We start from the raw sequence: 23,172 nt of genomic DNA, 5'->3' as shown, positions 1-23,172 counted from the left end.
GTGTTTGCGAATGAGTTTCCTGAATATTTTGGCATATGAATGTTTGGTTTTCATTCAAACTTTTCACTTAAATGTGGAATTTTGAAAGTTCAGTTCTGTGGGGATTTTTAAAATTTCCATAGTAGGTTTCAAAACATATTTTTGTCATCTTGTGCCTTAGTAAATTTAGCTTGTCACTTGAGCATTAATAAAACATTAATAGGATGACCTGCTGCTATTTGGAGAGACAAAACAGGTTTTCACATTTTCATACTTCACCATCTTTTTATTTTAATGTAAATTAATAAAATAGAAATAAAGCCTCTTACGTAGCCCACAATAGAAAGTGTTACCTTTATTCACATTTCTGTTGGATCTACCACCCTGCCAATGAACAGTAATGTTTTAAAAGTTTCTTCAAAAATCATAAAAAGGAATGGTCGGTCCACCTTGATGACAGGAGGCACTGTGAATGCAGTGATTTCTGACCCACTAGCTGCTGTGGCCTCAGTTCCTTCTTCATCCACTTCAATTACTGCCTTTTGGACAACCTGAAATGCAATGTGGCAATAAAATATGTGACAGATAAAATATTAACATGAAGAATGTTTTGCGAAGTGCAAGAAATCTAGTTGAAGCAGGCTTCTGTTAAGGATTAAAAGGAATCAGTCTATGCCATCTAGCTCTGTCTGGTGGACTGGTAGACCCATATGGTGTCGAGCACCAGAGGAGCGGGTACAGCTGCTGTGACCACACCATTACAGGGTGGATCCTGCTGCAGGTGTCGTGCTTTTCCATGTCTCTGAGAGTGGGTCTCACTTGGAGATTCTGTTCTTGCAGCTGCTAGCATGAAGCAACAACTGCATTTGTCTAGTGGTCCTCTTTGACACCTAACTGTGCAAGGGAGAGTTTCTCAAAAGTGAGAGCTGTGTTTTTCTCACTCTCAAACACTGAGTGGCTGGATATGTCATTCACAGCTTATTTTGTGCGAGTTTAGCCAAACACATCAATCTTTTTTTTTTTTTTTTTTTTTTTCTTCTGTTTCTAATCTGTACTTTTGATAGCAAAGTAAATATGTACAGCAATGAGTTGCAATCCAGGATTGGTCTGAGGACCTTCTCTTCCCACTGAAATCGCAGCCTGACAGGGTCTGATTCTTTTTGCTTTTTGTTCTTTCAACCTGCACATACCCCTGAGTACTTCCCCTGTATTTGGGTCTGTATTGGTGAACTGCCTAGTCAGGCAGGATATTCCCATCTCCCAGATTCCTGATTCTAGGAATTACTTATGTGAAGACAGTTGAAGGACTTCACCAGTGTTGAGCTCTCTGCTAAACATTATTAAATAGTGAAGCTGGCTGTCACGATTCACAGGGACAGGATGCTCCTCTGGCACTTTGTGGCTGATACACATATCGCTTCTAGTATCGGTTAGCAGCTCCTGTGCAAGTGTGACTTTTTTTCATAACACAAGAATTAACTCCTGAGAATCAGCATGGAATGGTTATGTCAGTAAGAGGAAGGGAGAAAAGTGCTGCAGATTGCCGTTGTGTTTCCCAAAATTGTAATAGTTTATACCAATCTGAAAATCGATGTGATTTTGTCTTTTAAGTTTTTTCTTAGGATGTTACATTTTCACAGAAAAGTTATTTTGTTAAGTCAGCATAATTTTATATGTGGTTCAGGGCCTAGAGTTTTTGAAGCTTGGATAGAAGTGTTTATCATATCACCTATTAACAGTTTTGGCAAATCACAAAGGCTTCTGGAAGGAGCTGGTGTAGGGAGACTTGTAACAGCAGCACCCGTAGTTGAGAGGGATTCTTTCTGATAGGGTGCAAGTACTTGGAGGAAGGTGAATATGAGATGGAGCTGGGTTCTTTTCAGTGGTGCCCAGTGGGTACAAACTGAAACACAGGAGGTTCCCTCTGAACATCAGGAATCACTTTTTCAACGTCTGGGTGACAGAACACTGGTATGGGTTGTCCAGAGAGATGGTGGAATCTCCATCCTTGGAGATATTCAAAAGCCTTCTGGAAATGGTCCCCAGCAACTGGCTCTAGGTGGTCCTGCTTGATCAGGACAGTTGGACCAGTTGACCTCAAGAGGTCCCCTTCAAACCTCAGCCATTCTGTGAGTCAGTGAATTCTCTCCCAGAGTTATGGTCCTGGGTTATCAACACTATACAACCCTATATAACCACAAGCAGTTGCATTACATGAACTCCTGACAGGTTTATTAAGCTATGTTTTAAATCCTCTGTCAAACTGATCTCATTTGAGTCTTGTTTTTCTCAACTGTTTATAAATCCAGCTTGTTGCAGAAGTTTTGTTACTTTAATATATGAAGTTGAACTTAAGATTAATTTTATTTCATTGTGTTTTGGACACTCCAGTTCTTGAGGCCACCAGTTTCTCTGTGTGGTATCTCTTTTATCTTATTTCTTTGACCACGTCTCTAAATTTTCTATCATCACAAATTCTCTTTTGTGTAGACTAGCTGTTTCTTCTTAATGGGACATCTCTGGTCACACAGACCTGTTCCTTCTTGATATTGGTGTGATCGTCAGGTCCCTTCTCTTCCATTTGTTTCTGCTTCTCATTCTACCTCTGTTTTCTATCAGTCTTCTGCAATTCATCTTTGCTCTCCCTTAAATAATGGTACTAAGTTATCTTCTCTTTTTCAGTGTGGCTGTGTTCCGCTCTTCTTGGCCATTCAACACCCTTGCCTTTGCCTGTTTAAGTGTTGGTCTTTACAAGATTAGGTGTATGTAATGCAACATTGGAATGGGCTGGAATACAACTGTGTTTTGCCAATGCTTTGCTGTGAGATACTGTTTTTTCTCTGCCAAGGTATGCAGAAGGAAAGCCAGGACTGCTTTGACTTCTCTTTCTCACTGTTACCTTTCTGAGATTTTATTATTTGAACTTTCTAAAGTTCTCTGTTTATTGAGAAGAATACCTGTTCCTGGACCATGTCTGAGGGATTTCTTCTTTGGATTTCCTTCCTTGCTCTGGCTTTTGCCATTTGACTGTTATTTGCAATGTCTTTCTTGTTCACAGTTTTTCTTGAATTGTACTCCTCCCCTGCTAACTGTATTCTTCTTGAGGCAGAGCTTTCCTCCTGTGATGGGTTGCCTTTGGAAGGTGTTGAATATATGTGAAATGTCACCACCCCTTACTGCTACACACCTCATACTTGAAGAGGGATCAATACTGATTAAGGTGTGCAGATTGCATATGCTTGGCAGATGAGGTCCTTTCCTACTAGCATCCTTATCAGTGTTTATGATACAGTCTCTTGGCTGAGCTGTTTATATACTATTATGATCCAAATAGCAAATAATTTTAGAAGGCTTACCTGTGAAACGGCTACATATCCTTGATCTGTGAGATGACCAAGGTCTGCCATACGTGTAAAGAGATTTTTAATTCCAAGAGCATGAAGCAATTTCTTCAGTTTGTATTTTTGCTCTAGTTTGAACTTTGGAAATGAAATATCCACTTTTCTGTTTGGGGAAAAAAAAAAACAAACTTGGATTACATAGTAGATCACTTGACTGCTGAAATGCACACTATTTGGGAGTTAAGCTTTACACAAAGAAGAAGGCACAAAAACTGAATATAATCTCTGGTCTGTTGACTGCCAAAGATGTTAGAAATAATTTCCTTCTCTGTATAAAATATTTCCATCAGCACTTAAGAGTGCTCTAGTACCAGGGTGACACACTATTGACCAGTGAAAAGACTCGTCACTTCAGGAATCACATTTCACAGGAATTATTTGGGTTTACATTTTTATATTCTAATTTATCCATTATTTTGGGTTTCCACTGGTAGCAAGGGTTTCATAAATATACTGCATGTCTAGATTTATTGTGCACTTTGCCTGGCAGTGCTAAATTTAAGGAAAGAAAAGGGAAGGCCAAAGGAAGAACTTGGAAAGACTTGATTGACTCTGCCCTCAGAGAGACAGACATTTCTAATGACATGAACCACAGACTTGTCACCTCAGAGTAGAAACCTTCACATGGCACTTGGGCTGTGGGTTGGCTTTTAAAGGACCTCTACTCTGTAGATACCAAATGCCACAGAGACACCAACATCTGAAAAGGCTTAGGAAGACCAGCTAGTCTTTGTTGTGTTTACTTGCTTTGCTGCAATAGACATAAAAGACATTAAGGCCAACGGGTGTCAAAGCGATACCTGGTTTTCATGTTTCCAAGCCAGAATTCCACAACCTCTGTAGTCAAATGGTCTTCAAGTGAAATGTAATCTCCCTCCTTTTCTGGGATGACAATCAGCATGTGGGCTTTCCCTTTGTAGGGAAGCTTTATCACAGTGCATCTTAAATTCTCATCAAAAGTTGAATTAACTTTGTCTGACTTGAACATCATGGGTACCTGTACGCTTCGGTATTTGTTTATGTGGAAAGTCTCCATTTCTGTGAATTTGGAATTAAATGGATAGACCCACTTCCCTGGGGACAGAAAAGTTAAATAATTATGTGGATTCAGACTTGTTCAGAAACCCTTAAAAACCAAAAATATAGCGTATCTTTCGCATCTAATTGAACTGGATGTCAGTTGTGTCTGGGATCAGTGGATGACAGTTGCAGTATCTTTAGTGCAGGTGCTTTAAATGGTTTATAGCAGGAAAAGGAAATAATCCACAAAATAACTCCTTCATTTGCAGGGAAAGAAGGGAAATAATTTTCTGAGGTTAGTTAGTTGCCAGTCAAGTACACAACTGATACTTTTTGTTTATTGAGTGTTATATGAGCATCTATCTTTTATTAACACGTCACATTTTCTGGAATTCTCTAGCAGCTGTTCAACATCCTGTTTTAAAATTAATTATAAAATCATTTGGATGGGGATTCAGCAGTGCACTTACTTGTAAGGTGCAATGGAATACAACCTCTTCTATAGTAATGATTCTGATCTCTACCATTGCTTTAAACATAGCCACAGGTATTTATGTTTAGCCTGGAGAACAGGAGGCTGAGGGGAGACCTTATTGCTGTCTACAACTACCTGAAAGGAGGTTGTAGCAGGCTACGGTTCCCTGCCTTTGCCAGGACCTCCTTTTAGAGTCCCTTATCTATCTTCTCATTCACCAGTCAGAAAGACCCCAAAAGCAGGAAAAAGAGCATAAGATATCTGGCAGCACAGGACCTCTTCACCGAAGTCTCTGCCCATCACAGCTATTTCTTTAGCTCACTCTGTAAGGTAATATAGTGGAATACTTTGTCACGTTGGTTCCTCTGGGCAAAAAGATTATTGATTGAAATGGAAAATTATTTGTTTTCATGATTTTGTGTACTATGTGAAGTAATACAATGATTTTATGTGCAGCATTCAAAAACCTGTTATGATTAAGGTTTTTTTCATTTTAATTGGTGAGTGAAAATAAACATCTTTTTTAGTCCCAAAGAGGGATTGTGCGGATTGAGATAGTTTGATGCAAGTCTTTTTGTTCTCTTTGAGACTCTTGTATGGAAGAAAGCATAGAAGAGTTGTGGTTCCCTATGATGAAAAATAATTTCCTATTTAATAAGCCTAATAAAAGCAAGTAAATCTAGATTGACATGCAGAGAAAACAGGATATCTGAATTTATTTAAACTTCCCTTGATGTAGCTGAAGTTACAGTCCTGATTCTTCTAATAAATAATCATTTTGCAAAATAATAACAACAGTTACCTTTAAAGACAATGTAGTCCACAAGAAGCAGCTTAGTATGACGGTCAAGCTCTTCAAAAAGCTCTGGGATTTTTCCTTTTGTCCTTTTTTTAATATTTTGATTTATGACAAGTTTTGCCTGTGTAAAGTTTTGAAAGTCAACTCTCAGGAATTCCATATCAAAATACTGCTTAGATAAGTTGAGAAAAGACTCCTTGAGTCTAAAGTCTTTTTGGATGAAAGAAAGAGTACCTTGCACGAGAAGTTCATCATTCATTGTGATGTTATCTTTCAGTTGTTTAAACAAAGCTGGTAAATGATGGCGATCCACTGTGTCCTTCAAAGCATGGAGGTTTAGACCTTTTGCTATTTGTCTGTGTGTTTCCCCTTTGGCTGCCAGCATATATGCAGTCATGAGAGTTGATACGGAAAGGGGAGAAATTATGACATTGTTATCATGTGTCATTGCAATTTTTCTGTAGAGGTTAAATCCAAAATTTGCAGTCTTTTCAGTGAAATTGTAAAGAGTGAAATCTTCAAGACCTTGCTTTTCAAAAGGTTTGGACATATTTTTATGATTATGCCAGTCTTCGGCAATATTAACATTATTATTTATTTCCCAAAACTTATTCTCTTTTTCCTTCTGTGGAGTTTTAAGTTTGATGCTGGCTTTGCTGATTTCAACACATATTTCACTTAAGACAAGTAGGTAAATTCCTGTTTTCATGTTGACATCCAGTAAGGAGTTCTTTTGTTTCTAGTAAAGGGAGGAAAAAAAAAAAAAAAAAGCAACAGTTACTTTTTAGTTTGTTCTTCTGTTCATAATGCAAAAGGTCATAAGTGTAGCAAGGTAGTCTTTCTGCAGCTTCAGTATAATACTCTAAACCTAAGATCTGGTTCCTATTTTAAAAGTAAAACTAAAACTTAGATCAGTGAAAGAGAGAAGTTTCCAACATCATTAAGTGAATCCAGAAGAAATATCATGATCTTCTGGTATTGGTGGTTCATGCCAGAAGTATTTCACTAATTTTTCCCTTGCTAACTTGTTACAAAATCAAACCCACATTTTCAGTACAATATGCAGCTCAAAGATGAAAAACTGGCTTGTTTGGACCAGTGTCACAGCTTTCACTCCTGTGAAACTGGTGTTGTCTATAAGCACAAGAATTCTAGGCAGCATGTGATGGAAATGGCATTTTCCATGGAGACCTCTGACACAGACTAATCCTAGAAAATTTGGAAAGCTGAGACCTGTAACTCCCTTTCTGCACATCATTGGCACTGGCAGGTGGATTTTGTTCTCCATGGTATATGTCTTAATCATGGTTCCTGTTCCTATTGGATCCATCTTTTCCTGGATAAAGGTAGTGGCCTACTGGTTGCCATCTCTCTTGTAGCAATGTTGACCCTTAATGTTTGTTACCTTACATGTTTTATATTAGTGGCATGTTGTATCAACAACATTAACCTCCCTACAGAAAAAACAAACAAACAAACAACTCACAAAACTTAAGAAGCACAAAAAGTGTCTGATTTTCTAGTACATAAATACTAACCCAGAAAGCAGTCTGGTTTTGAGAGTTAGAGAACATTATATCAAAAATTATCTTTTTAAAACAGCCACTTAAGTACCCATATGCTTTACAGAAAAATCAAACTGCAGCCACTAGGTTTTGTTCTAGAAATGGTAACTTCCAAGAACAATGCAGAAAACTATTTATTTGTATTAATATTTTTGAAATATTTCAGATGTAACTCAGAGAATGCCGGAGTTCTACACTGCAAATTACTTTTACAAGCTTTGAATAAGGAAATTGTACTGTCTGATTATGCCTTGTTTTCCCAGGTGATTTTTTGAAGGATATATTTATCTGGTTACTTAGAAAATCAAAAGCAGACAAAACCAGTCTGTCTTTAAGAAACTGTCTTAAGCCAAACTCATCAGAACAAATCAGGATTAACTCCACTGACACATAGATTGCACAAAACTGGTCTAAGACAAGGCAGAATCTGTGCCTATGGGACTTTTACCCATTTATTCCTCTAAACAAGTGAAGAAACAGTCTTGAAATAGGTAGCCATAGCATAGGAGGGAACTAAGAAATAATGACACCTAGTCAAGGTGAGCTATTTTCACATAGGTGAAGGAAAACAAAGATCCTAATATTAATATGCCACCAATAGCTCTTTGTCAAGCATATATTCTTTCAGGGTTGTTGTGCTCAAAGACACCCACAGTTAAGTGCTTTTATACCGTATCTTGCTCTTTGGTTCACTTATAGAAAAGTACATTTGGGAAAAAAAAATGAGACAGCGCAGATTTTAATGGTATCTGTAACCATACCTCTTGCCCGGTCAACTCTTCCTGTGGTACAATGTGTTTGTGGATTATTGGAGAGCCAGGCGTCAGATGCTCCTGTCACAGGTATAGGAAACTTTCTATCTAGTTCATTTTTAGTATCCATAAAACAGCTGGAGCTTAGGATAGAAGCAGTAGGTGAAGCAGTTCTACAAATGTGAAGGAACATACTGATGTGACCCTAGAGCATCAGTAATGATTTAGACATAGGCAATTATTGCCAGTGAACCCGATCGGCACTCCACTGCCAAGAGCAACCTCAGAAAGAAAGTCTAAGTTCTGTGAAAACCTAGATGAATACTGTTAAGATATACTGGGTTTGTATGCAGTATACACAGCAGTGGTCAAGGAGACATTATGGCCACTGTGTTTGCATCCCTGGGGATAACACCCTAGTACATGGCTGCATCCAGAGGGCCGACCTCTTGCTCAGCAAGAGAACAAGGCTGAAGTTCTAACCTCAGTATCTGCACAGAGTGAGGTGTTGCAGCTGCCAGTGTACTTCTGCCAAGAGCCTACTCTGTACTGCTGCTTCTAGCAGGTCCATGTGCATTTTCTGTGTTACTGCCCAGACTTACCAAGCCCTGAAAAGACTATGTGAGGAATGCCTGCTGATCATAATTTCATTTCACTGTTCATCCTTCTGCTATAGGTTGTTTATTACACCATTCATCTCATTCTCCTGATCCCATACAATAGGTTTCACTGTTCTTTTATACTGCACTGCCCAGCAAATCCTGAAGTAGGTTTGTTAGTTCTGTCTCTTTACTGAAAACACCATGTTTCAATGTCAGCACAAGGATGAAACAGTTGTTCTGTGCTTAAAAATACAGTATTTTGCACAATTTGTGATTTCTGACCAAAGTTAATACAGGGTCTCAACTGTAAAACAAAATGTTTGGAGAGAACTACTCACATTCTACAGAAGGCCTCCAGCAAACTTTAAGATCAGACATTTCTTGTGTAAATTTGCACATCCAAATGTACTTTTAAAGCATAAAATGCAAGTGTCCTTATCATCCATCTTCCTATCAAAGCAATATATGAATTTCTGTCCCCTGTTGAATTGCGTTTTATGGAAAAATCTTGAATGGCCATAATCTTTGGAGATGTGTTTTCCCGTTGTAAATTAAACAGGATGTTCAAGACCAGCAAACCTGCACAGAATTAATTTCTATAGCAGTGGCTTGCAAATGGATGAATGAGATGAAAAGATGGATTAGATGCCCTATCATTAAAGTAGTAAGTGATTCAGCAATCTAGAAAACACATGGCAACTATTAACTACTCCTTTTCAGTTAAGGATCTGTAACAGTAAATTATGGTGGTTGTATAATTTGTGATTTGGCATATGGGAAGCTGCTTTTATTTGATTGCCATTTATTCAGAGTTCAGCTGAATTTCACTGTTGCCTGATTCAGGCTGTGGGAGTTAGTCCTGAAAAGGTATGTTGATGTGAGTACTGAGACATTTGGATGCCAAGTCACAGGGTGCTTTTGGCAGTCAGGTGGTGTGCTATTTTCTTTTGAGATAATAGGTCACGTTCTGTACTTTGTGCAACACAGATGGGCTGTAATGACTGAATCGGGAGGCAGCAAAGTCCCTGAATGCTGTGCCTCCTCTTGAGTGCGTGGCAGCCAGGGAAGAGAATAAAATGTGCAATGTACTGTGACTGTGAAATTTTTTTTTTCTATTTTTCATTCCCATTAACTCTTGCTTTATTTTCAATGAGATTCCCAGTGTCTGGTTTCTGCAGGACTGGAATAGGGAAGGGGATGACCTGACTGCAGCTGCTGTCTTGCTGGCCAGATGGTGCAAGCGACTTCTGACGGACTGCAAGCAGTGCTGTTAAGAGCTGTGACAGTTACTGCAGGGCATTTCTGCTCCTTATGTAGTGTCCCACTTCTGTGGGAAGTGACATGGACACTGAGGAGCTGTTCCTGCTACAGTGCTGTGCCTGCCCTGTCAGCAAAGGAAGTGCTTTCTCCTGGGAGTTGTCCCTACTTCAAAGAGACATCTTAGGACACTGCAGAGTCAGCTCTAGCATAGCGCCAGGGATTGGAAAATTCTGCTTTTGGTTGTATTCAGTCTCAGAGAAAGGGTTTTCTGCAACACCAGTGGTCCCTCTAAAACAGCATCAGGCCCCACTGCTCACTAGGCATTGCAGAGAACCAGCTCTTCCCTGACTTTTCTGGGGACAGTGCAACTCCTGTGCAACCTCTGACAGTCCAGTTGGGCAGATGTCACTGTTACTTCTCTCTCTGAGAGGTGTGGGACAGTACTTGGCTCAGGAGGGCCACCAGAGCCCCACTGGGACATGGGAAGGGACTGAATGAGGAAAGTGGTGAGCTGCCTTCCTGAGGGCTCTACCTTCCCATCACAAATGGGCCTCAGACTGAAAGGACGGGGCAAAGGCAGAAGCCCTTGTTTACAGGCACATCCCAGACCATTCAACACTCAAGAAAAGAGTCCTGCATCCTTGGGCATACACAAGTGCTACTGATTTGGGTGTTAGGAACATCACGGAGTAAGAACCTCACAACTGCACGAAGCATTCACTGCAAATTTGAGATTGCAGCAATTTCAAGTTCGCATTACAGCACCTTTGTTGTGCGCCTTTCATAACAGAAATGAAGCATGTTCTCTAGGACTGGGAAAGACAGTTCTGGAAAAAATAAAGTAATATTTTGGACATTATAGGCTTGCATTTTTAGACCTCAGGGAAGCTTATTGCTAATTTTAGAAAACCCGCTTTATGCATAGATTAGACAGTTCATTAATTAGCATATAATTGGTACAGCAAAGTTAACACTTTTTCCATTTTAAGAAATACTTGTTTCTAGTAGTCTCAGATATAAAAGAAGGAAGTCTCTTGCTCAAATACATTTTTCTTCTGAAGGTATTAGAGCAAGAGGAAAATCAAGTACATTAGAATGGTAATTAAGACTTAGAGCCATTTAAAACATCATATTTAGAGAAGAGCGATAAATATATATAATTATATATATAAAAATATAATAATCCTTCACTTTACATCTAAATGCTTCATATAAATCTTGCCTTACCTATTAGGTAGCTCCTCTGTTACTTTTCTCAATCAACTAGGTTTAAAAACCAGAGGAAGATGTCTGTCCCATATAGAAGGTTTTCAACAAATATTTGCTCTTCCAAAGAGTGATAATCTGGTTTTGTCTGTTATAAATTAACTGCTTTATAAACACCAAGTATTGTGTTTCCCATAAATGGCATAATGAGGTAGGTTTATATTCCAGTAAATACATTATATCTTTCATGAGAAACAGGAGAGCAGTGAACTCTTTGCCTCTAGCCCTGCAGCACCCTGGCAGGATTTGGCCCTGCACATCCAGTCACCCATGAGAATTATTTCACAGGCAGGCTCTGAGCTGCTCAGTGGTGGAAGCAGGATCCGATCCTGCTTAAAATACCCCGTTTGTAAAACAGTAGGTCACTGTTCACCAAAGGGGGGAAAGAAAAGGGAGGGAGGGAGCAGGTACAGAGCATTTGTAGGGGTGTTGTCATCTCTCTCGCCTTGCAATTTGGCCATTCCTTTCAGAGGAGAGACCAGGACTTCATTCCCTGTTCCAAGGGCTTACCGTCTATTGAGTAACATACCAACAGGCCAGAATTAACTGATTGATAAGCACTGAGTGTTGTTTCTCTTATAAAAGACAAAATGGGGGTAGCTGATATTCCTGCAGAAGTTGTACAGAGCTATGGGAAGTAAGAATAAACTTTTTGAATTTTCAATTGTTTTTGCTTGGACAGATTTGACAGCTTGTTTTGGGCCTTGAACACTATTATTTGGACAAGGCACATTCTTTAAGACAGATAGTTTACTCAGCGACTTCTGTAGTGTGGGCATGATCTAAACTCTTCACTATTTTGATCACCGGCCTAATTCCAAATAAAATATAAACATGGAACTCCCTATATTCCACTCATACTCTTAAATTACTTTTAAAAATATTCCCAAATGAAACAGAACATTCCATTCTGATTTGGATTGTAAAAGAAAAAGAATTTGGCCTTCATACTTGAGATAAGGGGACTAGCCTCTACTTTTCAACTGAACTGAAAAAAAAATTATTATATGCAGTCTAAGTGGAAACATTGTCAGAGAAAAGGGTGACATTTTAGAAAACAAATAAAGGATTTGGGCAAATAAAGGACTTAATGTAAAAGTGCCTTATTGCTGATGAGTATTACTTCTGTAAGTGACAACAGTGTTTGCTTACAAAGTGAAAGATTTGATTAAGAAGTGCTTAAGACCTGAACGTAGCCCCCTGACCAGGTTTGTATTTATGTTGCAAGGACATATTACTGGGGGCAACTTGTGGATTTTATGCTCTTAAGAAGATCAACAGATGGGTCATGCAGTGTTGCAGTGTCACCAAGGCAGCCCAAAACTGCTTCAAGGAAATGATAAGCTTAAACCAACTCTAATTTGCAACTGAAACTGAAATCACATGGCAGAACCCAATGAGCAACTGGGTAATCCAAAATCAATCAACACTCTGACAACATTTAACAAACTGTAGGTTCGAAGTACCAGTCAGGGATATTGTTACTACACAACAGCGCACAAGAATGATGGTCCAAGGTGGGCACATGCTCATGCACAAACAGAAACTCTTGCTCAAGGATATATCCAGAAGATACAGTCACTCACAGACGGGGGGCAGTGAGGACACTCAATCCCAGGAAGTTTCCTTGGACGTTGTTATTAGCAACAATAAGAGCAACTAAGCCTCTTCGTAGCCCTTGCACCACAACCCTGACACACTTGTTCATCACTGAAAGCCCTGCCTGAGCTAAGATGCAACAATATTGTTGTTTAATATACAAAAGCTGAAGTATTATTTATAGATGGTAGTGAAAGAATGGTTTGAAGAAGTCTTAAAATCTTTGAATCTCTCAGTTAATTATTTTCTGGAACACAAAACCCGTATCAATCTTATTTTAACTGTAAGAAAAAGGAGGCTGCTATGAGATGCATTGGCTGTGTACAGACATCTGAGGGAATTGTCTTCCTCTCTAGTTACTCATGAAGCCCTTGCTAGTTTTTCATGAGGGGTAACACCTTGCTGAGACTATCCACACACTATTGCGAGTAACGTATTCCTCCTACTAGCTACTATTTATACTGTCAGTCACCCCTTGGATTCAACAGAGCTTTCTGAGCAGTAAAACACCACACAGCATATGGATAACACTCTGCCAAACTGTACCTATTCAGAGTGATTTAGGGGTAGAGGATTGCTGATGTGTCGCACTGGCAAAGTTGCACTTTTCTGCAGTTTAAGGCAAAACCACCCCTGAGACCAGAACAAGCAAGACTGATACATGTGTATTGCTGCCCAGTTGCATCTCTGCTGGGAGCCTGTGCCAGCAGAGTGCTAAGTCTGGGCAAGAGGCAACTGACATGTCAGCAGTTGAGCTAGAGACTGTCTGTTCTCTAATAGACATGTTTTTTTTGTATGCATTTGCAACTCTGCAAAATTTGGCAGTGATCATGTAGTCCATGTTCTCACCAATCTGTCTGTCAAAAACCCTGTGACTCCTGGGTACCTGCAGGTAGATACTGCAGAGGCAGCGCAGCCACTTGTTCCAGATATTCAGACAATTTCTGTTACAGATCCCTTTCATCCTTTTGCCGTTCTTGTGGGACTGGCAACACCTCTGCTTCAGTGGCTGCTTTTCCTCTTTCTTACTCTCCCCAACCTGGTTTAGGAAACCTTCAGCAACCGTGGAGCAACTGGTCATCTTAATATTTGTTAGTAATATTTGGATTTTGTTTTAATATTTGTTTGTTTTGGGCTTGGTTTCCCTGTGCTAGCTACAGTTTGTTCCAGTGACAAGCTCCTTGGTACAGCAATAGTCCTTGTTTAGGTAATGTCTCTATTTCACCTGCCATGTCCCATTTTAGCAATGTCATAATTCGACCACAGCTGAGCTTCAAAGTGGGCTGTGAGATATGATGGGCATGGCTGAAGTACCAAGACACCAGCTAACTGGTGGTTTAATTAAATACATCTGTACCAGGATCCTAGTAAGAGATTTTTTGGAACTGAGTTTCTTGCCATATTCAAACAAGGTAGTAACCAAACAGACACATTTCACTTTAGGCCCTGTGAATTTCTGTCCTCAGCTAGTGGCTACCTATTTAGTTTCTCAAGAGTAGATGCAGGATATTTATCCCAGTCTTGATGGAGCTAATCAAAATCAGTCAGAAATATTGTCCAGGCTGGAGTTTGATGAGAAGAATTAGGGTAAAAGGTGTTAATTTAGGAAAATATTTGGGCTGAATCTGATTTAACCTTTTCCACATTTCTTAAAGAAAATAGCAGTGTACCAGTAGTTGAGGAGATGATACACAGAGATGACTTTCAAGGATCTGTATTTCTTCTGAAGTCTCACTGTGAAATTACTCATAACACATAAACTAACAGTTATAAAACAGCTCTTTATACAGTCTCTTGAACATACCTAGTTTGTCAACAAGATGATTCATCAAGGTGGCTGCTGCTTCTCCCACTCAAAGAGCGCACATTATAATTGAAATCAGCTGGATGCAAACACCCTGATGGCTCCACACCTACACTGTGTATAAGCCTGAGCCTTTTCATAGAGATCGAGGCCCATTAATTGTTCATATGGGAGCATTCCTGTAGTGGACGCATCTTTGAAAGGGATGTATTCCTGCATCTCTCCTGGGGTGGGATGAGTGTGTTACTGTACCAGATGGACAAGCAGTAAAGCTGTAGTATTTCATAACATAGGGCTGAAGTATCTCCTTGATATTTTCAACTTCACAGTCAAGTGCTTTCTAATTGTCCTTGAACACACAAATAAAATTATAACTATCTCTTAATAGGATATCTTTCTAACTGTGGAAGCTTTTACAGGGAATGCAAAAATGATGGAACACTGTAGTAGTGTGTCCAGAGAAATACTATCAGTTTTCACTAACAGGTAAAACCATCATCCATCAGGTATGATGGGAGTAGTGTTAACCCTGCTTTATTCCGGGGGGATGGAGTAAAGCATCTTTTAAAGTCACTCCTAGCCTTGTTTCCTATGATGCTCTGACTCATAGCAAAGGAACATTTTCATACTCGATAATGTATCTAGTCTGTGATTTTACATACAAGAAGCCAAGAGCTGCAGTGGGGGCTGCCTGGTCCCCATGGAGCCAGCAGGTGTCATCAGAACCTTTAGTCCTCTGAGAGGAAGAAGGATAATTTCGCTGTTTGGACAGCTGCCCTCCTCTGTGCCTTACTAAGTTTGTATCAAGACAGCACTTAAGCAGGCAGGAGACACAAACATAACCAGCACTGGAAGATATTTCTGTTCTCCTGGGAGGGCATCTCAAAGTTTCTCCAGAAGATGTGAATGCAAGTTCCTGAAAGAGTCAACTTTAAAGGCAGGAATTATAAAGCATCTAAGAGATTAGAATGTCTAAGGGGAAAAAATAGTATTGCACCTTCCAAGTGCCAGGAAGTAATGACATCAATGGCTTCTGATCACCTGAACTTAGAATGTGATGTATTTTCCTACTACTCCATATCCAAATTCCACGTTTACATGCACCGCGCATGCATCTCCCTACAGCTGTACTCATCAAGTTGAGTTCCTGTGACCTGCACTCTTTGACTGTCTGGCCTGAAGCAAGTACTTGATGTAATGAAGAAACCTCTGCACTTTGGCCTCTGTAAAAGAAAAGCAGAAGATGCTCACCTGCACTTATGGAATGTGCTGAGGTTTACTGAGTACCAAATGAATGTGAGCTAGTGTTAGGCACATTGCCCAGAGTGGCTGGCAAAGAGCTCTGCATTGTGGGTTTTGTTTGTTTGTTTCCTTTTAAACATGGAGTACTAGAGAGAGTGCAGAGGAGGCAATGAAACTGGTGAGGGGCCTGGAGCACAAGTCTTACGAGAAGCAGTTGAGGGAACTGGGGCTGTTTATCCTGGAGAAAAGGAGGCTGATGGCAGACCTTATCACTGCCTACAACTACCTGAAAGGAGGTTGTAGCATGGAGGGTGTTGGTCTCTTCTCCCAAGCAGCAAGTGATAGGACAAGAGGAAATGGCGTCAAGTTGAACCAGGGGAGGTTTAGATTGGATCTTAGGAAAAAAACTCTTCATGGAAAGGGTTGTCAGGCATCAGAACAGGCTGCCCAGGAAACTGGTGGAGTCATCATCCCTGGAGATGTTTAAAAGGTGTTTAGATGACGTTCTTAGGGACATGGTTTAGTGCTAGAATTAGGATAGGTTATGATTGGACTTGATGATCCTGAGGATCTCTTCCATCTGAAATGGTTCTATGATTCCATACAGGTCTTGTACTAGTTCTTATGGCTTGAATGTGGGCTTCCTGTAGGCTGCATGTGGTGGATATTCAAAAGCAACTTTTCTTCCTGGAGAAATTATGTATCTACCTGGCTGTTCTTTCCAAAAGTATTTAAGCAGTGGTTGGTTTTCGTACAGGACTTGGTGTCTTTGTTTAAACTACTTCAGCACATTATTCTACCTGGTCTTCAATGGGACAAGTCAGTATCTGTGTGCTTCTATTAAGTTCTGCATGCTGGTCTTGGGATCAGTCTCTTCTTGAGATTCTTAAAGGTAATATCTGAGTTTATCTGAAAACAATAAAACTAAAGTGGAGAAGCAAGGGCAGATTTCTAAGAAGACATGAACATTTTCGTCAAACACCATATGAAGCTCTCATGTGGCAACAGCATAACTCTTGTGAGCTTGAGTTAAAATGACAATAAATTACATGCTGTTAAATACAAGAGGCAACCATAATGATCATTTTCAAATGTAAAGCCAGAGACACTGGATATTTGGTGTCTATCACTTGATCACATATATAACATCAATTTTCAAGAAACAGACATATTATACTAAAAACTCACTATCAGTTGAAAATTTGTAACGAATATTTCCATTGTTTCCTTCCTATAAGGAAAAGTAATTAGACAGTGAAATAGTTAAATGGACAACAACTCCTGTCTATGAGCTGTGTGGGGACTGAAAGATGGTTTTCTTTATATTTCGTAAGACTATTGCATTTAATATGTGGGCAGTGCCAGATGTGAGGTGTTAATTATTCATTTCCTTGATTTAAATGCTAATGTCACTTAGCAACCTTACTCATCTTTAAAATGGAACTTTTTAAGGGTGCAAATACATTGCTAGTGAGAATAACATTTATATTAGAATAATTATTTGGGAAATGGAGCAAATGGCATGAATCTTTCTCACTCTTGATGGGAACTAAGTGAAAAGCTTACAGTTATTTTGAGAGGATTCTTTGGAGCACTACAGCACTTGGTTGCATTTGCCAGTTCCTGCTATTTTCTGGCTAAAGTGCCACCCAAATTTGCAACTGTGTCTCCATGAATTTTTAGCTTGTTTTGTTTTAAAGAAATTCAGGTTACACTTTCTCCGTCTCATTCTCTCTCTCTTGCCTTCTCTCCATTCCATTTTATATATTTTGAAGGTATTATCTTTTTTTTTTTTTTTGCACCTAATCTGACAAAATAATAAAGATCTGAAACACACCAAATTAATATGAATTTCATGAAATTAAATGACCTGATCTAGGACAGAGACACTTTTACATCCTGCAATATGGGAGAAGCTGATGAGCTTGTCTTTGTTAGACATCAGAGAATCCACACCAGAGCAGTGACGGAAGCCAGGTTTCACTGATTTTGCAGGTCAGGTAACTGTTTATATACACAAAAATATTGTGCATGGGTTTACTTTTGGGTATTTAATTTTATGCTGGTAAATTAAGTCCATCAGTTTGTTGGAGGTAGGTGCAACCTTAACGTTCACTTGACGGATAACAAAGAGTAGTGAGATCTGCTTATGCTGAGCAGTTTTTATGTAAGTATCCACACCTAGGGGGTGATAGGACAGATGGAAGGAGTGGAGGAGAAAAGGAAGACAGTGAAGGTAGCAGGAGGCTGAGACTTTACTGAACAGAGCTCAGAAATAGCAACTGTCCTCGGGACACTTGAAACCTGGCCCAAGATTTAATTGGTCCGTGAAGTGTAATTGAACATCCAAGATCTATTCCTTGGTTAGTGACAGGATTTTGCCACATGGTTGACACTTGGAATGCAGTCTCTTTGGGTGCTGACTCACTTGCAGTAGAAAGTTGTGTTTTCAGAGGATGTGGACCATTAGCCAGCTTAAAGCACCTTCGTGATCAGGGCCTCTCTGAAGATTCAGCTACAGGTTAGTCTTGCTTTTCTGTGCTACAGCCATAAGCACAATATCAGCACTTTTCTATATGCCTTTTCTTGGAAAGGAAAGGATTTTGTGCCAAACTGAAGCATTTAAAAGCCCATAAGACGCTGTATTATATATTCCTTTAAAGTGAGTGGTGTCTCCAGCATGGGAGCAGTCTTACTTCCGACACTTCCTGGGGCTGTGGCTGGATCAGAGTAAGTCATTGAACATATCCAAGATGTCTCCCAGAAGGCCTCATCTAACATCTTCAGTTGTTCCTTCTTAGCCATTTTTGATTGAAAACACCTATTTTTCTCCCTGTATAATGAAACAATTTTTGGATCCCACTGAAGTCATTCCATACTAAATGATAGTAACCTTGGGCAGCAGCTGATTATAGAATGAATGTGAAATTTCTGCATCATATAATTTGCGTTTGATGGGGGTATTCATTTTTCTTTTTGGCATGGAAGCATTTGCATTGACAGGAGGTTTAAATTACAGATCACCACCCATTCTTCTTCACTGAGCCGTGCTGTCTTCAAGTTCCAATCATCGTCCTTCTAAAGGACAGCCAGTCCTGTGGTCAGACTTCTGTTAGCCAATATTTCTATTTAGTAGAAGACAAACGTAGGGTGAATATAATATTTCAACTGCATTTTATTGAGCAAGTGGCTATATTTAACAAGACTTTACTCCCTCTGACCAATAGGAAAAGAAGTGCTCTTGTGAACATCAGTGTAATAATCACATGAAATCCAGTACTCTGTATCAAGAGAGTGCTTGAGAACAGACTCTAGTCTTCATCATCATGGTTCATAAACTTGACACCAAAACTCCTGTCTTCAGCTGGACCATAGTTGTAGCTTAGGCACATCACATGCATTATATGCATTGGGAGATCTAAGCTTGGACACAAAGATCTTCTGCAGTCCCTTTCTATAGTAAGAATATAGTCATTGGACCTACTGTAATACTTTAGGTAGGTTGACAATCCACCTTATCTGTACTCCATACAGGTTGGACTGTGTAAGAAAATGTCTTTGCTTCTAACATGCTCCAGAGGTCAGGTTTCAACTCCTTCTTAGACTTCTACATGAGTAACACGGACCATATGTGATGATGTGCTCAGATGTTCAGACTCCTGCTATTGCATACCAGATTAAATTGTTCTTCCCAGGTAATGTGTAACATGATGGGCTACAGAAGATGGATGTCTTGTGAGGACTTTCATTGCAGTGTAAGTGTGACTTCTTGGTTGAGCTTAAACTCTTTGCCAGGCGTCAAATAAAAAATAATTTCTTATGCTAGAACAGAAGTTTCTGTACAGAAAATTTTGACCCTAGAACTATTTGCTTTAAATTAGTCCTTTAGATCATAGCAGAACCTTCTTCTTGAGCACATACAATGTTAATGTGAAGGTGGATTACAGGTCAAATATCATTTTTGGAAATCAATGCAACTGTTTCTGCCTTTTTCATGAAAATTCAACATGTGAAGCCTTGCAAAACTCACAGCTTCCACTACCAGCCAGCATCACAGGAGCTGATCTACTATCTTGCTGGTCTGTGTGACTTACCTGACTTAGAGATCAGCTCTTAACCTGGGTGTGCCCAGACCTGCCATGGTGTGATGGGTTTACAATTCTCACTGACAGATGAGCCAGTGAGAGACTCCCTGTAGGAGCAATTATACAGCTTGTGCTGCTCAGAAAAAGTGGCATAAACAGTCTCTGTATGAAGCAGTTGTATAATGACATAACTGTATTACTTCAATGAGCAAGCTATGGGTTTAACTGTCCTTGCTCAAGCAAGAACCAGCTTAGTAATTAATTATGCACATGCTGCGGTCTTTGTCAGTAACAGCATATCTGGTTCAAGTAGATGTGATTGATGCAGAGGCTGAGGCCAGTCTGCAGCATAGTACTGCAAGCAAACAAGCTTAAATAGATGAGGCTGTGAAAGCAAAAGTTGAAGCCAGCCTGGAAATTTGGCCCTAAGCACTCATGAAATCTAAATACTTCTCTTTCTCAGTTCTGCTGAAAAGAAAAATAAGCTGTACAATGGAGTCTTTGCCCAGAGTTTGATCTCCTAGTTTAAAATCAAGCAATAGGATATGGGGGTGGGAGAAGTATGCAAAGTCAGCATGCTTGCTGCAAAGTAAACATGAGGGTTATCTTAAATTTACCCTGAAAGACTGGAAAACAAAGATACAAGCTAGCAAAGCATTTTCTCACAGAATCTCTGCAGCTCATCGAGAGTACCTGAGCTACAATCTCATATAGTCATTTGGTTTAGTTATAATAACAATGGTTGATACTTTTGTGACCACAAACATAAAATAAAGATGAGAATGTGTGTGCCTACACATGCATGTTTGTGTGTGAATGCATCTGTGGGAAAGAAATACAATGACACTGAACATAGCTTTGCATGTTACCCAGGGTTTGCTCAGGAATGGTTGCAAATCAGTCACCTGAGAGCAGATGTGGGGAAGGAAGCTGAGAAGAAAACATGCCTTGGTGGAGGTCAGTCCACCCAGCAAGGCACTGCTGGCATGTCCAGCAGCACCAGCACTGCTCAGCCATGGAGAGGAGCAGGCAGGAGGGAGCAGAATCCTAAACCACACCATTCCTTCTGTAATGCCATCAGTAATGGATTTAAGCTAGGGAGAAACCTCTGTTATAAAGTGCTGTCATTTCAGTCTCCAAGTAATCTCAAAAATGTCTGGATTTTGTGCTACCTTGTTGTACAGTCTTAGTCACTTTGCCATCTACAGGGAATGAGGGACTCACCTCTTCCTGAAGCACTTTAATGAGCTGTTGAGATATGCCCTGTGTTGGTAACGCAACTTGCATTGGTTACACTATGAAATACACGGTAGGGAGAACTAAGTTGAAACAAGATGTGGTGATGGCTGCCTTGAGTGTCTGTTTTCGATTCTGCAATAATATGGTGATCCCATTTGTCATATCCTAAAAATGTGGGGTTTGCTGTTACCAGGTTAAAGGGGACATTTGGAAGTTGGTGTTTCTTCTGCAGGAGAGATCATGCCTCTGAATCTGGCAACAAACATGCTTATACTCCAGACTTCCAGCTTCATGGACAACATGGATAGCGTGGGCAGGGGCTGCAGAGCTGACAGTCAGCAGACACTGGGGCTTTTGCATTGTGGCCAGTGTCTCTCTGCTTGGCAGTGAGGCTGGGAGCCACAACCCCATTCCTCCTTCCACCCAAGCTCCTGTTTGTCCTCAGCCCTCACTGTAGGGATACCCCTGGTTTCTCAACCCAAGCAGCCTTGCATGTAGCCAGGCTCAGCCCCAGCACCACCAATCCTGGTGGCAGTGGGCAGAAGCAGATCGAGATAACCTCTTGTGCTAACCAGGGAGGATGAGCTTCTCTGCAGCCACCAGATTAAACACACCCTTTGGTTCATGAAACTTACATTTGTATTTCACTAAAATCTGAAATCATTATAAAATTTTTCTTCTGTGACCAGAGGAAGTCAGCTTCATGAAGAAAAATACGTACAATGTCTGGCAGTTTGGGAAGACACTGAGTCACTTGAATCAGCCCAGCTTCCCTGGCAAATGCCGGTGGGCTAATGGGTCATCTACACCCTCGCTGCCTGGCATGACAGTCTGAGCTCATTTCCACTGCAAAGCCACTCCAGAAGTATATTTTTTCCCCACTACTGCACGAGAAACTCAGGATATATTTTGAGAACATATGAAAAATAAATCCCTCTAGTATATATTGCTACAGCTTTTGTTAAAGTTTTATATGTTATACAAATATTAAGTCATGCTAGACTTTTACCTGTGACCAAACATGTTACATTAGTTAAACAGTTATATCTCCCTTGTTTTAAAGCCAGCTATTTCAACACACTAGGTAGTCTGATAATCTCTCAGCTGCTTAATTTAGCAGGCAAATAGATTCTCTGCGTAAAAACTCACATCAAATTCACCAATGTAAAATAATGTGTAGAACTAGACCAAGCTCTAACACAAGTACCTCAAGTTAATATCTTCAGATTTCCTAAAGAGCGATCACAAACACAATCAGATTCTCACACTGGTCTTGTCCAACCAATAACCTGTACAACCACATTCATCCCTGGCCTGCAACAAGCTGTCCTTAAAAATGCTGGCTGTCATCAGTGACCCAGTAGCAATGAGACTGTTCGTATCAGCATCAGGTCTGGCTAGCAGCTGGGTTCTCTGAACATGGTGATTTTGACACGTGAATAAGCACACACGGGTTTTGCCATAGCAACTTCTGTGTAACAGTCACAGAAGGACATCTGCACTCACTTACAGTTGGGAAGATTTGTTTTTAAATAGTTTTTCCATGCATCTGTGAAGAAAGCAACCTACTGTTTTAGCTGTGATTTCCTCTCTTCTTGGTGAGCTGCTGTTCCATGTCAGTGCTTATAGGCAGGCTGATGTCTTTAACTGATCTGTAGCTGACTGGCTCAGTTACTGAAGATAAGACAAAATAAATAATGATGAAATTTTATTTTTTATGGCTATCCAGGGAAAAAAAAAATATTGCTTTTGGTCAAGTTGCTAAATATCTGGTAACTGAGTAACAAAGTGTATCAGATAAGATAAGGAGCCAAAGAAAAAGGAGTCTTACTGATGCTTGTTGCACTGCCTTTAACAGATCCACTCCTTTAACAAATTTCCTTGTACTGTATGGGGTATTTTATACCGCAGGTAGGAAGCAAGAAAGCAACAGGGTTGTTCTGTCCTTTAGCTCTACCCAGGTGTGCAGGGGACCCGCTGACATTACTAATTTTTTTTGCATCCAAGTAATAGAGTAGGTGGGTTGAACTCCCATCAATTTCTTACATTTGAAATCCTGTTATGATGAAAAAAAAATGCCTTGT

At 40.0% G+C, this 23,172-nt stretch overlaps 1 protein-coding gene across 3 annotated transcripts; it reads right to left on the bottom strand.

Moving 5' to 3' along the window:
• Nucleotides 1-244: 244 nt before the first annotated feature.
• SERPINA10 (serpin family A member 10) lies at nucleotides 245-22,682 on the bottom strand. 3 transcript variants are annotated; one of them, XM_021292418.2, is made up of 5 exons: nucleotides 22,658-22,682; nucleotides 5,678-6,413; nucleotides 4,181-4,454; nucleotides 3,336-3,483; nucleotides 245-530 (listed from the first exon to the last, which is right to left on the bottom strand). In XM_021292418.2, the coding sequence occupies exons 2-5, from the start codon at nucleotides 6,381-6,383 to the stop codon at nucleotides 339-341; spliced, it is 1,320 nt and encodes a 439-aa protein (XP_021148093.1). In that variant the 5' UTR covers nucleotides 6,384-6,413; nucleotides 22,658-22,682; the 3' UTR covers nucleotides 245-338. The 3 variants fall into 3 exon arrangements, with proteins under 3 accessions (XP_021148093.1, XP_005506180.1, XP_064919666.1); XM_005506123.3 differs by lacking the exon at nucleotides 22,658-22,682 and adding an exon at nucleotides 11,081-11,201; XM_065063594.1 differs by lacking the exon at nucleotides 22,658-22,682 and adding an exon at nucleotides 10,619-10,680.
• Between the last annotated feature and the right edge of the window lie 490 nt (nucleotides 22,683-23,172).

The sequence above is a fragment of the Columba livia genome, chromosome 5 (assembly GCF_036013475.1).
Source record: "Columba livia isolate bColLiv1 breed racing homer chromosome 5, bColLiv1.pat.W.v2, whole genome shotgun sequence".
NCBI classification, from domain to species: Eukaryota; Metazoa; Chordata; class Aves; order Columbiformes; family Columbidae; genus Columba; species Columba livia.
This window is presented reverse-complemented; position numbering and strand designations above follow the sequence as displayed.

Bases quoted from the DNA above. Each gene is read 5' to 3' on its own strand.
- SERPINA10 (XM_065063594.1), bottom strand. From the start codon at position 10,654: ATGCTTCATTTCTGTTATGAAAGGCGCACAACAAAG. The intron at 3,484-4,180 runs GTATCGCTTTGA...TTCCCCAAACAG, and splicing joins CTTGGAAACATGAAAACCAG to AAAAGTGGATATTTCATTTC. The intron at 531-3,335 runs GTAAGCCTTCTA...ATTGCATTTCAG, and splicing joins GATATGTAGCCGTTTCACAG to GTTGTCCAAAAGGCAGTAAT.